This window comes from Hemicordylus capensis, chromosome 1, assembly GCF_027244095.1.
Source record: "Hemicordylus capensis ecotype Gifberg chromosome 1, rHemCap1.1.pri, whole genome shotgun sequence".
Taxonomy (NCBI): Eukaryota; Metazoa; Chordata; class Lepidosauria; order Squamata; family Cordylidae; genus Hemicordylus; species Hemicordylus capensis.
The window spans coordinates 341827430-341846110 of record NC_069657.1 but is presented as its reverse complement, the minus strand read 5'-3'; the positions used below and the strand labels follow the sequence as shown (position 1 = coordinate 341846110).

Below are 18681 nucleotides of genomic sequence, written 5' to 3'. Positions count from 1 at the left end.
CCTTGGAGAAGCCACTGCCAGTCTGTGAAGACAATACTGAGCGAGATGGACCAATGGTCTGACTCAGTATATGGCAGTTTCCTATGTTCCTATGTACCTGGCTCACTATGCTTAGACAGTTCCAACTCCAGGAGCTTTCCCAAACAGAAGGCTTTACTGCAAATTTGAATTTGTCCATAAAAACCGATACAAAAAGTTGATTTTTTAAAATCCTGGACATAAATTGGGCTAAGCCCTAACACACGTTGAAAAACCCGAATTATGTGCAAAGGGCTCCCCAATATCTCGCACAGACTTTGGCACAAATCCTGCCAATGTGCAAATGTGCACTCTCCATTCCAACCTAAAACTCCCATCTGGAAATGCTCCTGGGGAATTCCGACTCCCACGTTCAAGAGCAGCCCTCATCATTGGTTGCCTTGGCTTTCAATGCCCTAGTACAGAGCTGACAGGGTATAAAGCCTACTCCAAGCCCCACCCCTCCATGGTCTTGCTTCCTGCTTCTCCCACCATGTCGGCCCCACCAGGGCTGTTCCCTGCAGCTCTCCTTGCCTCACCTGCTCAACCCACCCGGACCTGACAGCTCTGGAACCATCTCAACCCCACTTTCTAGAGGGAAGACAGAAGCCCCAAAGAGGGATGCTGCACTCCCTGATGCCCCACCAGACTCCATGGGGCCACGCAGACAACCAGGTAATGTGTCATTATGAGAGAGAGATCCTTTTGGAGCTCCGCACAATCTGTTTTGGATTTAGTGTCATCTACAAATTTGGCCACTTCACTGCTTACCTGAACTTCTAGATCATTTATGAACAAGTTAAAGAGCACTGGTCCCAATACATATCCTTGGCAGACCCCACTTTTAACTTCCCTCCATTTTACTTCCCTCCATTGTGAAAACTGTCCATTTATTCCTACCCTCTGCTTCCTGTCTTTCAACCAGTTACCAATCCACACATGAACCTATTCCCTTATCCCATGACTGCTAAGTTTACACAAGAGCCTTTGGTGAAGAACTTTGTCAAAAGCATTTTGGAAATCCAAGTATACTATGTCAGCTGGATCAGCTTTATCCACACACTTGTTGACACTCTCAAAGAACTCCAAAGCTTAGTGAGGGAAGACTTGCCCTTGCAGAAGCTGGTTCTCCTTCAGCAACACCTGTTCTTCTATAAGTTTCATAATTTTGTCCTTAATTATGCTTTCCATCGATTTACCCAGCACAGAAGTTAAGCTAACCGACCTGTAGTTTCCCGCATCTCCACAGATCCCTTTTTTAAAATCAGAGTTACATTAGCTACGTTCCAGTTCGCTGGTATAGGGTCTGACTGTAGGGACAAGTTACATAATTTTGCTAGGAGATCAACAATTTCACATTTGAGTTACTTCAGAACTCTTGGGTGGATGCCATGTGGTCCAGGCAGTTTGTAAATTTTTAGTTTTTCAAGACACAGGAACATTGGAAGCTGACATATACTGAGTCAGACCATAGGTCCATCAAGCACAGTATTATCTACATAGACTTGCAGCAGCTTCTCCAAGGTTTCAGGCAGAATCTCTCTCAGCCCTATCTTGGAGAAGCCAGGGAGGGAACTTGGAACCTTCTGCTCTTCCCAGAGAAGCCCCATCCCCTGAAGGGAATATCTTACAGTGCTCACAATTTTAGTCTCCCATTCATATGCAACCAGGGCAGACCCCGCTTAGCTAAGGGGACAAGTTTAGAACATCTTCCCTTTTCACCTCAAATTGGCCCAGTTCTTAAGCCTCCAAACTTGAGAAGCTCAGTTCCAGAGAGGATATATGGTCAGTATCCACCACCAGGAAAACTGATGAAGAGAACCCATTCAGCTTCTCTGCAGCCTCGTTAGGCAGGTGGAGGGTTGGTCTACCTGACAATCCCAATTGGTAGACCAGCTCTCCTGGTTTTCTGGGGTGAGTTGGTCTACCAGTTGGGATAGGCAGGTAGACCAACTCTCTGCTCCGGACTTGGTGCATTAGTGTGCCTTAGAGAGCTGGTCTACCTGCTGATCCCAATTGGTAATCCACCTCTCTCCCAAAAGAAGTGTGATTTTGAAGCCCATTTTCCCCAGCAAAATGGGCCTCAAAATGACACCCGATTCACCCGAATGGATTCAGGTCAAATTGGAGGCATTTGTTGAGTCAGCTGGCCAAGCCAGCTGCTTTTGACATATCAGGGAGGTCTGCGACTAGATTCAACTTCAAATTGAATAATAGATTTTGATTTTTGCACATCCCAATATACTCCATAAGTATAAAGGCAATGTTAATTGCAAATGCATCGCAACAAGATTTCAAGATGCAACATAGTACTGTTAATTTCTCAGCTGAAGATGTCTCAGTACCTCTGTTTTACAACATCCTGGTGCTTTAGAAAAAGAACTTGGCCAACATTTTGTATGATATGAAATTTACCTCCCAACCCAACTAGCCTGCACTTATGTCTTTTCTAATGGGACAAATAGCAGCTCTGCATGTGTATGTGATTTTCACTGTCCAGTACAGGTTGAACTAGATAGAACTGGACCATATCAGCCCTCTTTGGGTGGGCCCCATTTCAAGGTCCAAGGTTTTACAGAGACCTAGTAAGCTGTTATTTCAGTTTATTATGGATCAGTCCCCTGTTTGTTCACAGATGCATATAATCAGAAAAACATAATAAGCAGAATCTGACGAGCTGAAGGTGTGGCATAGAATGTACATTTTTCATAAGGTTTTTTTTAAATGATCAAAGTATGTATGTTGATTTAATGAAACAGCTTGGGATATAATACTCTATCTGGAACCCATAATTATTGCATAGTCTTCTGTGATAGTTAACAAACTCAGTATATACTACCTTACCCTTTTAGAAGAATCTTTAGGGACTACTGCAAAATAAAAGTCCAAGCAGAAAGCAGTCAAACATCATCATCATCATTATTATCATCAATAAAATCTGTAGGTTTTCATCTCTTTTTTAATTTATAAATGAGCGATCCTTTCTTTATTTCTGTTGTAAATTTGAACCTGATTTAGCTTTTGGCTTTTACAGATGGAAGGAATGTCCCTCTTTTGACCTTAATAAGAAATTGTCTGAGCAAATGATTACCTTTGTTACAGGCCAAGGTCCTATGATGAGTCCAAATTATAATGAAACCTACCAGTTGGTTTTCAGTTGCTAAGCAATTGCTTGACATTATAGAAGACCACATCCTTGCCATTCAGATTACAAAGCAATCACTGTAATTATCATGTAGCCAATGCAGCATGGGAATTTATCCTTTTCATTAGTGTATACATTCTATTGTCTTCTAAGAACTGTAGATTGTACCTTTATATAGCTAAAATGATGCACAGCCCTGGTGTATATATGCAAAGTGAATGCAATTAGATATGTGGCAAACCCACCTAAGTAGACTCCCTTGATAAATGTGGTCAAGGAAGCAAGCACTCCCTTAACAGCATTTTTCTAATTGTGTGTCAGTGGCTGGCACACATGGGGGAAGGGGGATCCCAGTAATGCACCATGCACTTGCCAGCATGGTGTAGTGGTTAGAGTGCTGGACTAGGACCGGGGAGACCCGAGTTCAAATCCCCATTCAGCCATGAAACTAGCTGGGTGACTCTGGGCCAGTCACTTCTCTCTCAGCCTAATCTACTTCACAGGGTTGTTGTGAGGAGAAACCTAAGTATGTAGTACACCGCTCTGGGCTCCTTGGAGGAAGAGCGGAATATAAAATGTAAAATAAATTAAAATAAAATAAATAAATTATTGGGGCTCTGGGGGTGGGGCAATGCACAGTGGTATGTCCCAGCACCCAGACCCCAGGAGCTGAAGTGGGAGTCACCTTTCGTCTGGGTGGGTGGGGGGAGGTAGGCTAAACCCGCCTTCTCCGCAGCCTGCCCACAAGCTCTTCTGTCCAATTGTGAGAAGAGCTCTATGGTGTGAGGAATGCTTTTGACCTAAGAAAAGGTTTATGGAACCATATTCAAGAGTACTTCACATGGGTTCTATTTGTGATGTAATTATGTAAGGTCACTCAGCAGCATCAGGATTTTGGTATGTTAAAACAAGATAACATCAGCTTGGTCTGTTTCTTCATTATAATTTTCTGATGCACAGACTGCAAGAGTGGGGCATGTGCATTTGTTTTCAAAAATGAAAATAGCAGATATGCACAAATGGAAGCTTCCTTTCCAAGCAGTGCAGGGGGCTGGGCTTGATCTGGACTGGGACTGTGGATTTGGGAAAGGATCAAAGCATCCACCATGGTTCTAATCCAGATCACCCCACACAAATCACCACAAAAAATGCTGTCTGCATTAAAAGAAAACAAAACAAAAAACCACAGAGACCTTGTTGTGCTGGCTGTATATAGTTTGTCTCAAGGCCAAAGATGCCTATAACCAATCCTGCTCAAGATTCCTACTTGCTCTCCAGTGCACAGCAATAGAGCTTCTGTACCAGTGGGAAGGTTCCCATTCACTTCAGTGGAAGGGCAGCTCCCAAAGCTCAACTGACCTTTGAACAGAACAGAAATACTCTTGGGCACAAGGAAAGTTCTAGATGTGTATCAGCAAATCACTGACCTGATGCCTACAGCAAATCACTGAGCTGGAGTGCAAGCATTTAAAACGTATGTCTACCCTATTACCAAGGCTTCACATATCATAGATTGAAATGACTGAAAATCACACAAAAACCAAATTATTGGAAAGATTTAAAAAGCATGACCTACTGCATTCCTGGGCTCCAGATCCTCATAGATTCAAATTGCCTGCAAAACTCCAATTAAAATCCAGTTAAACCAGTGTAAGCATAATAATCCCTCCCACAAAGTCTTGACCATATAATTGACCAGCCTCAAATAAAATGAGTTCTTACAAAGCTTCTGAATGCCACCCAAATCTGAAAGTGCCATTTGCTACCATGGGACTTTCAGGGTTAAATATTCATTGGAGGGCTAACTTTCATGGGTAAACAACACAAGTAACAAGTTAAATTTGCCTCCATGCTGCAATACAAGTATGCTTAATACAAGTTACAACCCCGCATGCATCTGCTACTCACAAGTAAATGTAAGCCTGTAACTGTACTCTGATACATTTCATATTACTTAACATTAAATATTAAATATTATTTAATATTTAATATAATTTGGCCATCATACTCAAACTTTGAGTTTTGTGGCCCTGGAACAGAAATGGCAATGGATATGATTTAATTTTGGTTTATTCTTGGCTTGTGTCAGGTATTTGGCTGGCTTTTAAATCCTTTGGCAGAAATAAAGTGCATTGTTTAGCAACAAGTATCTGAAGTCTGGCACATCTGCTATCTGGATATAGGCTATGCTAAGAATGGGCTCTTGATTAAAGTACTATGAGGAGAAGCTATTTTTCAGGCATCTTGTGCCACCTGCTGCTTCTTTTATTTTAACACATTTGAACACTTTGCTAGGGGCAGGAAATGGAACATTAAGTACAATCCATGCATGATGTATTGGTTTAAAAGCTCCCATTAATGTGTCAAATGTGCAGGAAATGATTTCACACATATGGCTGACATACTGTATCTAGGTCTGCTTATCTGGTTTCTTGGAAGCTCTGAAGCCAGTGTGGTTATGCTAGATTTATATACCCATGTAAGTGGAAGTACTGATTAATCTGTTGAGTCTGAGCAGAAAGTCAGAAAGACTTTAGTTAGATCAGCAGCAATCCATTTGCAGTAAGTCTGTAAGAGAGTACATTGCAAGAATGAATTTTAAAAATGGGGGGAAAGTATTTATCTCTCGCCTTCCCTCCTTCCCTCCTGAATTGCATAAGCTTAAATTCTAGCATTTCAGATCATCAGAACTCTATATTGTGTACCAGTGAAAAGTTGTAATAACTGTCAGGGAACATTAATTCTTTACATACTTTTCAGTTTAGGCTGAGGCACATTTGTATATGCAGTTATCCCACTTCCCAAGCATTGAAAAAATGCTGCTGTCAGATGGTCTTTTCTGGAGTACCCCCATCAAGGCACCGGTTCATTTGAAAGGAATTTCCATATGGGCTCAGCCAGGCTGTCACCCTAGCAGCAGCTGTAGCCTGCACTGAAGCCCAAGATGATAAGATGGAGGCCAACTGGAGTGGCCCATCATGTTCTATGTACACAGATGAAAATCCTGGCAGTTTGGGGGATTCTAGCATGCTGCAAGGCATGGGGTCAGATAGAACTATATAGCAACTGGTTTGCCCAGACATTTAATTTCGGATGTAAAGAAAGTAAATGAAATAAATGAATTATCAGATGGAAATAATGCAAAGTGCAAGTAAAGCAGGCAATGGCTTACATACTATGCAAGGGGATGTTGGTGGCTTGACCACTGCTCACACCTATACATGTGTGTAATGTAAGCCAGTTTGTTTAGATGTTACAGCAACATTATTCTGATTTGTTTATAACAGCAAAGGCAAATTTGATTGGTGCTAATATGCCAGCCCTTATAATAAAAGGATCAAGCCCCCTTTTTTGCTCACAAACATGCAAAGAGATGCAAAATGGTTCATTGGTAACTACTGAAATACAGTTTGTCACAACACTTGGATAAAAGCTTCATTAGACATGGATGGTACAAAAAAGTGTTGCTTGCAGTGTTAAGGGATTCATGGCATGCTGTGTTTTACAGTAGAATTATTTAAAATCCATGGGTGTTGCAAAACTGTTAAAATGAACTGGTTTCTTGATGGCCAGATACATTCCCTGCAAATCCAGCTGAATGTCTATTAAAGTAAAGGTAAAGTGTGTAGTCGAGTTGGTGTTGAGTCCTGGTGACCACAGAGCCCTGTGGTTGTCTTTGGTAGAATACAGGAGGGGTTCAGCATTGCCATCTCCCGTGCAGTATGAGATGATGCCTTTCAGTATCTTCCTATATCGCTGCTGCCCAATATAGGTGTTTGTGACAATATAGTCTTGGAAACATACAAGCAGGGGTTCGAACTGGCAACCTCTGGCTTGCTAGTCAAGTCATTTCCCATTACCTAAACGCTAATTGTCCAAATACCCTGAGCTGCTTTGGACCATACATCTGAATGGCTCCTCCATTACATGGAGGAAACAGGTGTGCATATATCTGCTTTCCAGGTGGTGTGCCATCATCCCACCACATGATCACCACACAACGGAGCTACAAATACTACAAAGTAGTATTTCAGTCATGCAGTGAAGGGTAGCTGAATGTTCCATCCTGCACCACCCCTGCCATGATTTTTCAGCAGGAAGACTACATGTCAGATGGAGAGGAGATGTACAGGTACACACTCCTCATTATATGAATCTGTGGACAAGTCATGTTGTATTGTTGAGCTCATGCCTACCTGAACTCAGTGTGCTCAGAATAAACTTTGGAAAGTAGCACTTCTGATTATCAGCATGGGGTATCAGAAATATTTTTGGTTTAGTTTTTTAAAAAAATTGCTACATTTCAGAGGCCATTTTTAATTTTTTTATTTTTTATTTTTTATTCCAAGGAACACCTCCAAATTTTAGTTATTATTGAAATGACCATGGATGGAATAGTGTTCAGTTTGAGCCTCACTTTAATGGCTGCCTTTCTATGAGCTCCTAGACAGTCAAAGCTGTAGTCACTCTAAATGCATATCCTGCCAAACATTTTTGGGAGAAGACTTGTAAAGTCATTACATGCCTTACATCTGGAATTCTCTCCAGCTCAAGATCTGAAATTTTCAATAAAAAGAATGTATTTATGCTCAAAGTGACTGATTTCGGAAAGAGCAGTAAAGCAGCACCCTTGTGGGTTATGATAAATGACCTAAGGATACAGTTGTATGAAAAGCTGTAGGAAGGGGGCTTCATTTTCATCATCCAGTGAGTAGTTTAGATGTTATGTGCAGCTGCTGTGTTGCTGCTAGTTTGCTTCAAAGGAATGTTGATTGAGGCCTGAGGTAAAATGAAGCAGCTTGTGCTAGAAAGAGGTAAAAGAATGAAGCAATGTTTTGCAGTTTCATATACATATATACATATACACACATACTGTTCCTTCATACAGAATGAAGAATTCTTATCTTCATTCAGATAAGAATATGTTTGTTAGATCATGTTTGTTAAAACTTTTACTTGTTAAAATAAACAACAGAGTATTTACTTGCATGGCATTCCTTTTCTAGAACCAATAAAAGGAAATCCTTCTCCAGTTGAAAACAGAGAAGCTAAATTATGTTTTTATTGTATAAACAGGAGTATAGGTACAATGGACCAAGGGGGATGAGAGTCCTTGGGCCTCTGGAGTTGGGGGGGGCACTGGCACCCCATCGTCCCTCCTACAAGGCACCCTCTTGCCTGCTCCCGCACCCAGCCAGCAAACCAAGTGCTCACCGGCTGGGAGCATGAGGTGCGCCTCTCTCCTGGCAACCAGTGCTTCATTCCAGTACTGGGTGGCTGCAGGCTTATTTCTTTGCCATGCTCCCAGCAAGGCAGAGAAAGAAACCCCTAGCTAGTCAGTGCTGGAATGAAGTGCTAACTGGGGAGGATTGAGAGACGGGCTGAGCAGCCCCTCTTCCTGGTATTGGCCCAACTCCCTGCATCACCGTCAGATGCAGGCTGTGTGGCCAGTATTAGGAGCAGGATCACTTAGCCCAATTCCTGATTCTCCCCAACCAGAGCTTCATGCCAGCATTGTCTGGGAACTGTCTGGGGAGAATTGGGTCTGAGTTGGTCTAAGTATGCTCCTGATACTGGCCACACCCTAGTGGGGTCATGATCAGGGCATGCACATGTGTGTGCTGGTCCATGCACACACCAATTTGCAATAGGGTGGGGGCTGCTGGGGGACCTTGCCGGTGGACTTCCTACATCCCTGGTATAAAATTTCCCTCTTTTACCAGCAGCAAAGTGGATGGACTCAATTACGACAGCAATGAATGCACCACTGAGAGACCTTAAAGGCCAAGTTGAAGACAGATAATCCTGGAGAGAATCTATCTATATGGTCGCTAAGAGTCAACACCGACTTGGTGGCACTCAATCAATCAATCAATCAATCAATCAATCAATCAATCAATACACAGTATAATGCATACATTCATATATGTATATAAGCCCAGTTCCCAAGAGTCTATTATAGGTCAGCATAACCAAGAAACAGAATCCTGGATGAGGATTAAGGAGTGGGGTTATGTATTTAGGAGAAGCCTTGATTCTCAAGTTTTGGGCCCAAGCAGGACATGAAGAAGGTTCATTTGTATGAAGAAGGTTTATTTGTATCTATTGGCTATTCTCTCTTATATGAAAAGTTAACTGCTACAGTAGTGGATATTACTGTGATGATGGTACCCTCCATCCTTGACAGTGAGAAGCTTGCCCTGCACCAAGAATTCCAATCAGAGAGTGCAAGGTGACACACTGAACTCCAAGGGCTCCTTACAATGTGCACATTGCCCCAAGATTCATCCCACCTGTCATAATGATTGAACAGCACAATGCTGTTCTACTAATGATTACAAAAATGGCAGAATGTCAGCCACTGTTTTTCTTTTTTAAAAACAATATAACATTATGTGTAATAATGGATACGAACTATAATTAAACCAGCTCCTTTCAAGAAATATGTTCTGAAGCACGGGGATATTTTAGTATATTTTAGATAAAGATGGCACTTCTCACAAATATCTTTATAGTTTAGTACAGACAGTTCATTACAGTACCTGCCTATTTTAATACCAACATCCTGATGCACCAGCAGGTGAATAAGGAAGTGATTGTGTACTCAGGAGAAGGGGCAAAGCTACGGATGCTCAAGGGTGTTCATTGAAAACACCAGGGGCCCATTGCCCAGGGGCCCGTTCTGCTTCCCCCACTCTGACCACCTGGACGCTCATGCCACCTCCACCTCCAACCACACTCTCACTGCCACCTCTGCTCTCATTGTCTATCTCTCTCCTCCTGCTGTCACACCACATATCACTTGCAAGTGCTTCCTGTGGAAGTAAACAGTGCAGGTGGCAGCAAAGAAGGAGGAGATAGAAAGAGGAGGAGGCAGAGAGGAGAGGCAGAAGTGGGTGGAGGTGGCAGAGAGTGAATGGGATGGCACATGCAAAGAGCATGCTACCCACTGGTCCCCACTACCTGGGGTAAATGAAGAGCACGCACACAGCATGGGCCTCCGGTGCTCCACATGCTAGGAGGCAAATAAAGGACTCCCATGTGTTAGCTATGCCAATGCTCAGACACACACATGCAGGGAGCTAAGAGGGTGAACCAGCAAGTGTGGCATTAGGGTGGTTATAGTTTTTCATAAACCTCCCTGAAAACATTATGTGCTACACATAAAACTGCATGGGAGCTCATTCAATATGTGGCCACTTGCTTCCTTATCCAACATGTGTTGCACCTCTTAGAAAATCAGGAAGTTAACTTTGAAAAATAAAAATAAGTCAGCATTGAAATGATTACAGCCTGAGCTACTGATGTTTTAAGTATGTGAAGGTATCTAGAAAATGATATTCTTTAACTAAAATAAATCAAGATATGCACCTGTATGAGAATATATTTTCTTTTAAAAGCTTGGAATATTTAATTGTAGATCACATCTGCTCTCCTACATATAATATTGCTGGTGTAGTCAGCTTTTATAGCTTCTGGTAATAGCAGATTATTGTGATAAATGATTCAAATCATCCACAAGTGACACCTTTTAAAATTTCCATATCTGGCAACTATAAAGTGTTTTGTGAATGCTTCAGCAGACCCCCATGGCCGAAAGCTGCTTTATGATTAATTTCATTTCAATGTGGTAATTAGCATGCTTTGAAGTGATTCCTGGAAAACATGCTAATAGAGGCAGCAGATTAACCCAGAAATATTTTTAGTCCAGAGAGCAATGTACATACACCCAAGTATAAATGAGTTTCCCCTTGAAATTTCGAGGCTTTTTATTGCTTTTGATCAAAGAAAGGACATTAGTAGGAACCTTTCAGAAAGGGTACTAAGGCTCTTTATAGTGGAAAAACATTCCGAAGGAAAAAGTCTCCATCCAATAAAAACAAAGAATTGGAGGATGGGGCATTACTTTCTAAAAGAGAAATGCCAGGGCTTTTGTGAGGATGTGTGAACTGGCTCGATCTCGAGATGGTTCACCATTGAACTGGTCCAGTTCAAGGGCTCACTCTTGAGTCAGACCAGGCCCAGCTCAGCTTAAGTTTGAGCCAACCCCGCCCCCCCCCCGGGCCAGCTTGGGGCCAGTTAAGGGGTTCTATGCGGTTTTTTAAAAAAAAAAAATTAAACAACTCACTGTCTCTGGGGGTGCTGCGGTGGTGGAAGGGTCTCCGGCAGTTCCCCCTCTCCCCACTGCCCTACCCACAGTCTCCCCTGGACCATTTTGGGCCATTTTTGGAACATTTTGCCCTTTCTGAGATGGCAGTGGCCATTTGGAAGGCCACTGTGCATGTGCCCTGCCCATTTGGAGGACCCCCCCCCCGCAGCCACAGCAGCACACACACACACACCCCGCAGAGGCAGTGAGTTGCTATTTTGTGAGGGGGAAACCCATAGAACCCTAAACCAGCTAGAATTTGAGCCAAGCTGGCGGGGGGGGGGCTCTGTTCGGGAGGCAAAACTGACATGCCCAGTTTGGTTTGGGTCCAGCTCAGACTCCAACTGAACCATGCAAACCGGTTTTGTGCACACCCCTTGGTTCAAGCATGACTAGAACTCTTGCCTGCAGATGTGTGTGCCCTGTGCCTCTTCATTTCATCCCAGATACCCAACTTGTTGTGGTTATTCCCTAATGGAGAGGGGCCATCATTCAATGATAGAGCACATACAGTACTTTGTATGCAGAAGGTCTCAAGTTGAATGCCCCATGTTTTCACTTAGAAATGGCTCTTAGTTCATGTTGAGAAAAATCTTCTTCCTGCATCATTAGAGAGCCTCTGCCAGACAGAGCAGGCAGCACTGGACTAGATGTTAATGGAACTGCTCCTACAGGAACTGGCAGATACCCCTGACTACGTTTTAGGCTTGTGTGGGGGAACTGGCACGCTTGAATGGAGCAGTCCCAGCACCTCAGAATAGCTCTGGACATGGAAACAACTGAACAGAGAGGTTACAGTTCAAAAACAGAATAAGGTTGATTTGAGTGTTTTTAGGGGTACAGGAAGATAATATAATGGTTAATGAGCAACTATATTCAACTAGCAAGATTAAGAGATTTAAAAGGACTATGTTACTGCTCACAAGGAGGTAATTTGACTTGAGTTTCCGAATTAAGTTCACTCAAGGCTGACAAGGGAGAAACAGGTGTTAGGTTTTAAAAGTAGTAAGAGGAAAGGGAGTGAGAGGTTTGAGCAGGAGTTAGCTACTACCTCAATCTTTCCAACGGGGTGTGGTAAAACCAGCAGGTAAATTAGCTACAAGCCTTGTGGCTTGGTCATTACTGAGGAGCTTCTCTCCTCCGAGGTAGGCAGGAAGGTGGGAGCAGGATCCCAGGGAGCAGGCTTGCAGCCGATAGTGCTGCACAGACTGGGTTAGGAAAAGGAGCTGGGCTGGAAGTGGAAAGCGGGAGTCAAGGCAGGTAAAGTTGGAGGTACCAGTGCCAAGGCGTAGTGAAAAGCAGCTGTGGATCCGAGGAAGAAACACCTGGTGAATCTGGGGTAGAGACACATTGAATGATTGTATCTTGTAGGTAAAATGTTGCCTGAAGACATTATGCTGATTGCCGCTAGCTATCAATAGGGACAAAAGACAGGACAAAGCATTGTCCTATTCAATTGTGAGGAGTGGACTTTTTGAACAAAGATGTAAAAGACCCGTGCAGGGAGAAATGAAATTGACACATCAGGGTTTATCTCATGTCTTTTTAGAATACTTGGTAGTGACTAAAATGTAAATAAGCATGTTTTGTTTGTTTGTTTGTTTTTGTGTTTTGAAAAACACAGTGATAAACAGATAGCCATGATCTTTCTGGATGCAGAGAAAGCATTTGACAATGTTTCCTGGCAGTTTATGTGGAGGCTACTGGATGCAATGGGAGTTGGTAATAATTTTATTAGGGCCATTAAGACAATATATTCGGAACAATATGCTAAAATTATTATAAATGGGGACTATCAGATAATTGTAAAATACAAAAGGGAACTAGACAAGGTTGTTCACTTTCCCCATTACTTTTTATAGTAGTTCTGGAAGTGCTTTGTAGAAATATTAGAGAAGCTGAACAAATACAAGGGCTGAAAGTAGGGAAACAGGAGTATAAACTTAGAGCCTTTGCGGATGATGTGGTGTTTTTTCTAGAAAATCCATTAGAGAAGATCGGAAGGCTCTTGGAAAAAATAGAACAATTTGGCCAACTGGCTGGGTTTTATATAAATAAGAGTAAAATGAAGGTGTTGACAAAAAATATAGACCAGAAATCCAATGATAGACTTTATGAAATAAGCAAATTGAAAGTGGAGAAGAAAAATAAATACTTGGGTGTCTGGTTGACAAACAAAAAATATTTGTTGTTTTCAAATAATAATACTAAAATATGGAATACAGTAAAAATTGATTTGCAAAGATGGACTAGAATGAACTTATCTTTAATGGGAAGAATTTCAGTTGTGAAGATGAATGTTCTACCTAAAATGTTGTTTCTTTTCCAGACTATTCCTATAATTAATACGTTAACCTGTTTAAAGCAATGACAAAAGGACATAACCAAATTTGTTTGGCAAGGGAAAAGGCCAAGAATTAAATTTAAAAATTTAACTGATGCTAAAGAAAGAGGTGGTCTTACCCTGCCAGATTTAAGGTTGTATTTTGATGCTGCTTGTTTGACATGGTTAAAAGAATGGATAACATTAAGAAATCCCAGAATACTTGATCTGGAAGGATTTGATAGAAGGTTTGGATGGCATTCATATCTGTGGTATGACAAAAGTAAAGTGCATAAAGACTTTCTTAATCACTATGTAAGAAGGAGTCTAATGGGAGTGTGGGTAAAATACAAAAAAATGGCTGGAATCTAAAACTCCGTTATGGGTATCCCCGATTGAAGCTTTGGCACGTAAAGAGATAAATATGCAATCTGAATGGGGTACCTATAGGGACTTGTTATGTTTTCAAGAGAGGGGCTGTAAATTTAAAAACCTAATCGAAGTACAAAATTTGGTAACTGGTTTTAGTATCATCAGCTAAACGAAATTAACAAGAAGGATCTTAAAGTTGGATTTGAGGATCAAATGTCAAAATCTGAGAAGGAATTGTGTGAAAATGATGAAAAATTAGTCTCTAAGATGTATAAGTTGTTGCTTTTGGAGGAGACAAAAGATGAAGTGGTTAAAACGACTATGATAAAATGGGCTCAAGATGTGGATCATAATATAAATATGGCAGCTTGGAAAAAATTATAGAAAACTGATTTAAAGTTCACTGCATGTTATACTTTAAAAGAAAATTATTATAAGATGATGTACAGGTGGTATTTGACACCGAAAAAATTAGCATTAATGTATTAAAATGTTCCAAACAAATGGAAATGTGGACAATGTGAAGGAACCTTTTTTCATATGTGGTGGTCATGCGGGAAGGGATATGGGATATGGTATATAATGAGCTGAAGAAATTTTTTAAAATGACATTTCGTAAGAGGCCAGAATCCTTCCTGCAGGGAATAACGCAAGAAGAGTTCTCCAGAAGAAACTTAACATTTTTTATGTATGCAGCCACGGCAGCTAGAATAGCATATGTGCAGAAATTGAAAGATAATAAAATGCCCACAAAAGAAGATTGGTTGATAAAAAGTTTGGAATACGCTGAGATGGCAAAACTTACAGCACTCATAAGGGATGAAAACTTGGAATGTTTCAAAGAAGATTGGGAACCATACTTACTTTACTTAAAGAACTATTTTTCCAATATGGACCTTTCAGCAGGGTTTGAAATTTAGTAACAACAGCAGGTTGGGCAGGGTAAAATCGAGTTTGCAATGTGGATTACATATGTTTTGAATTATTATAGCAATGGTAGATTTGAATAGCTAATATGAACCGTGCAGACTGGTAAGTGGGAAATCAATATTTACTTAATTAAATGTAATTGGATTGTTAAGATATTGTAAAACTAATAAAATTTTAAAATTCAAAAATGTAAACAAGCTAGCTTCCCTCACCCTGAGCCAATCATTAACATTCTTGTTAGCAGAGGAGATGACCTGCTATCTTATCGGACCTTCCTGAGGAGGTGATATTATGAACTGATCTGTTGTGCCAACATAGGGGGGCAAAATTCTTGGGTAACATTTGAAAAGGATAGTGCTGATTAACTCATGTCTGCTCTGGCATTCCTCTCTCTAACCAGAGAGCCGAGTGTAGGGAGATTCTCCTGAAGTCCTGAAATTAAACTTGATCTGAGAACTATCATCCCAGGCTACACGCCAAGTGGCATGCCCTATCAGTTAGCTCATGCAAATCAAAAATGGAGATCTCATGGTCCCATGGGAGCTGAGCAGCAAAATGTGGGAAATACCAGCGAGTAGCCCCAAACTAGGTATAGGGATGTTCCATGGAGCCCCCAAACAGGTTCTCATGGTAACATAGATGGTCCACTGGCCTGACTTAGTATAAGGCAGCTTCAGGTATTAATGAGTTGTGAATAAAAGGTATTGTACATATACTTAAAATATACTCTGCATACTTTCAAATTATTTTACATTACAGTTATTTTACACTACAATTATTTGATTTTACATTAATTATTTTTAATTATTTTACATTATAGTTAGTCCCTCCAAACTGTAATTAATTTTACATTACAGTTAGTCCCTGCAAACTGAGCAAAGAGACACATTTTTTAAAGTGGTGAGTCTCTTTATTTAGCAGAGGGAGAGCAACTGGCCCTATCCAACCCCAGCACAGCGTCTCTCCAGTGGCTGTTGCTGGTGTCTATCTTATGTTTATTTTTATTGTGGGCCCTTAGGGGACACGGGGCCATATTTCTCTCTCCCTCTCATAAGAACATAAGAACAGCCCTGCTGGATCAGGCCCAAGGCCCATCTAGTCCAGCATCCTGTTTCGCACAGTGGCCCACCAGATGCCGCAGGAAGCCACAGACAGGAGTTGAGGGCATGCCTTCTCACCTGCCATTACTCCCCTGCAACTGGTACTCAGAGACATCCTGCCTTTGAGGCTGGAGGTGGCCCACAGCCCTCCGACTAGTAGCCATTGATAGACTCTGTCCCTCTCCCTCTCTCTAATAAACTGCTTTGGAAAATTTTGTTGAAAAGCAGTATATAAATATTCATAATAGTAGTAGTAGTACATGCTCCAAAGCTTCATTTTATTTATTATTTATTTATTTAACATATTTTTATACTGCCCAAAACTTATGTCTCTGGGCGGTTTGCAACATTAAAAAGCAAAACATTAGTTAAAACAAAAACCAAAAAGTTAAAACGTCACAACAATTTAAAATTTTTAAAATAATATTTATAAAAAGTATTAAAACTATTAAAACAATATTTAATTAAAAGCCTGGGTGAACAGATGCATCTTTAAAGACCTTTTAAAAGCTGTCAGAGATGGGGAGGTTCTTATTTCAGTAGGGAGTGCATTCCAAAGCCTCGGGGCAGCAGTGGAGAAGGCCCGTCCCCAAGTAGCCACCAAACAAGCTGGTGGCAACTGCAGTCGGACCTCTCCTGATGATCTCAATGGGCGGTGGGGTTCATGACGAAGAAAAGTTTCATTTTGGCACAGAAACTAGGTTACAAGTAGAACACTGATTCACAGGGCCCTGTATGTTGGAATGATATAATTTCTAGCTCCTTAAGAGAAATCAGTGGCCCACATTCAGTTCAGTGAAATGCAAGTGATTGATCACCGTCCATGCTGCTGTGGGGATCTCAAACCCCACTCATGCTGTTGCAGAATACAGCAGTTCCACTGCAGTTACATGATGCAACACCCATTATTTCTAATGGGTGTTGTGTCACACAACAGCATTTGTGCAGCAGCTTTAAGTTGCAGCAGAACAGCCCTGTTCTGCAAAGCGCAAACAGATTACAAGTCACATGCAGCAGTGTTGCTGGTGCTCAACTTCGTGCATTTCGATGCACTGAATGTGGGCCATTATATTTCTAACTGAAGATGTCTTATGTTTCCAAATAAAGGATGAAGAGTCAACGTGTATTCAGTTATTTTTAGTATTGGGAGTTTCCTCCCCAAATATATATAATAATATTTCATACGTTGTACGAACTAATTCACATATTTTTAAATACCCTTACAGACAAGAAAGAAGCTGTTTTGACCAAAGAACTGAAAAGTAAGGATAATTTTTCATCATCCAATTGCATGTTATTTTTCATCTATCCCAGTTTTAAAACTCCTTGCTCCAATACCCCTAAATCATAGTTATTAAAATTGCATGAAGATGCAAATAGAAAAGTGGCAACACCAGTTATAATTCTAAAATGACACATTTGGACTTCAGCTGCCTCTTCCATTCTAAATCAATTTACACTGCATTTCCAATTCCACATTCCTGTTGTGACTGACAGTTATTCTCTTTCTTTCTCAATAGATATTTTTTAATCGCATGTCGTGAAAAAGCAGAGATTTCATAGGGAATGAAATGTCAACTGTGATCTTAGCTGAATGTGTTCTTTGTGGGCATGAGCTGGTAGAAGAGCAGGGAAAGTTTATATCACATTGCTATATAACAAGGCTCAAAGGCTGTCAAACCCTTAAATAAATGAAGGCAAACTTCATCCTTATAGGATGCAATCCACCAAGCTTGGCTATTCTGCAGTCTCCACATCAAAGGAGTTTATTTTGTAAATGATAGCAATGATAGTGTCATATTTGTGTCTGGTGTCATAATACAAATCACACCTAGTGCTAGCGGTACTATATTCTCACCCACTCACAATGGAAAGGAGTGGAGGTGGTCTTGTACTTCAGTAGGTAGTCTTGGGTTTTTTTAACCTATTGTGAGAGATGTGTGTTCCTGGAAGCACCACTGGGAGTAAAAGAATGGAGTAAGAAATGTGTAACTGAAATAGCGGCTATATAAACATGTTTCTCATCAATGTGATGTTACCCATGCATCCAATATACCTATGGAGGTAGCACTACTACAATTCACAACATGAACTAGTGGAATTGTGATTTGTGAATGGAGGCAATTGCATTTTCTTAGTGACTCAATTGCCATTTGAGTAAGTGCAAGAAATATGGGATGTCTCAGAAACAGATGGAGATAGATGTCTGGATCTCCCAGAAAAAAAGGACTTTCAAAGGCCCATCCCCCAAAGTCTTTGTCATGCACAGGCCTTATGTACCTTATGTAAAGGAAATAGAGCAAACTCCCATCACCTCTAGTCACAATGGCCAAATTCTGCTAAGGATGTGGGGTTATGGTGTTAGGCTTGAGGAGTGAAGTACAGACAAAGTTTCGGCAAAAAGATAAGAAGCAGACAAGGGTTGGGCAAGATGAGGAAGTAGGCAGATCTGTACAAGAAAGCACCACGAGTTAATTGTATCCCTTGCAGACCAAAGAAGCGACCATTGTGGCTGGGGGTAATAAGAGTTGTACTCCAACAATGTCTGGGGACCCAAGTTTGAGAAACATGGGTGTAAATATTCAGGGGTGTGTGATTTTGAATGCCAGTCAGCATACGATCCGGTAGCATATTTTATCCAAAT

At 41.2% G+C, this 18681-nt stretch overlaps 1 protein-coding gene across 24 annotated transcripts in view; it reads left to right on the top strand.

Moving 5' to 3' along the window:
• TRDN (triadin) overlaps positions 1 to 18681 on the top strand; it is a 305901-nt gene that overhangs the window by 202365 nt on the left and 84855 nt on the right. For all 24 annotated transcript variants that reach the window (XR_008313241.1, XM_053284401.1, XM_053284346.1 and 21 more), the window contains one exon: positions 17264 to 17299. Coding sequence is in view for 23 of the 24 variants with exons in the window: in XM_053284401.1 (XP_053140376.1) it covers positions 17264 to 17299 (36 nt within the window). In the remaining variant the exon portion in view is untranslated. The remainder of the gene's footprint in view (positions 1 to 17263; positions 17300 to 18681) is intronic.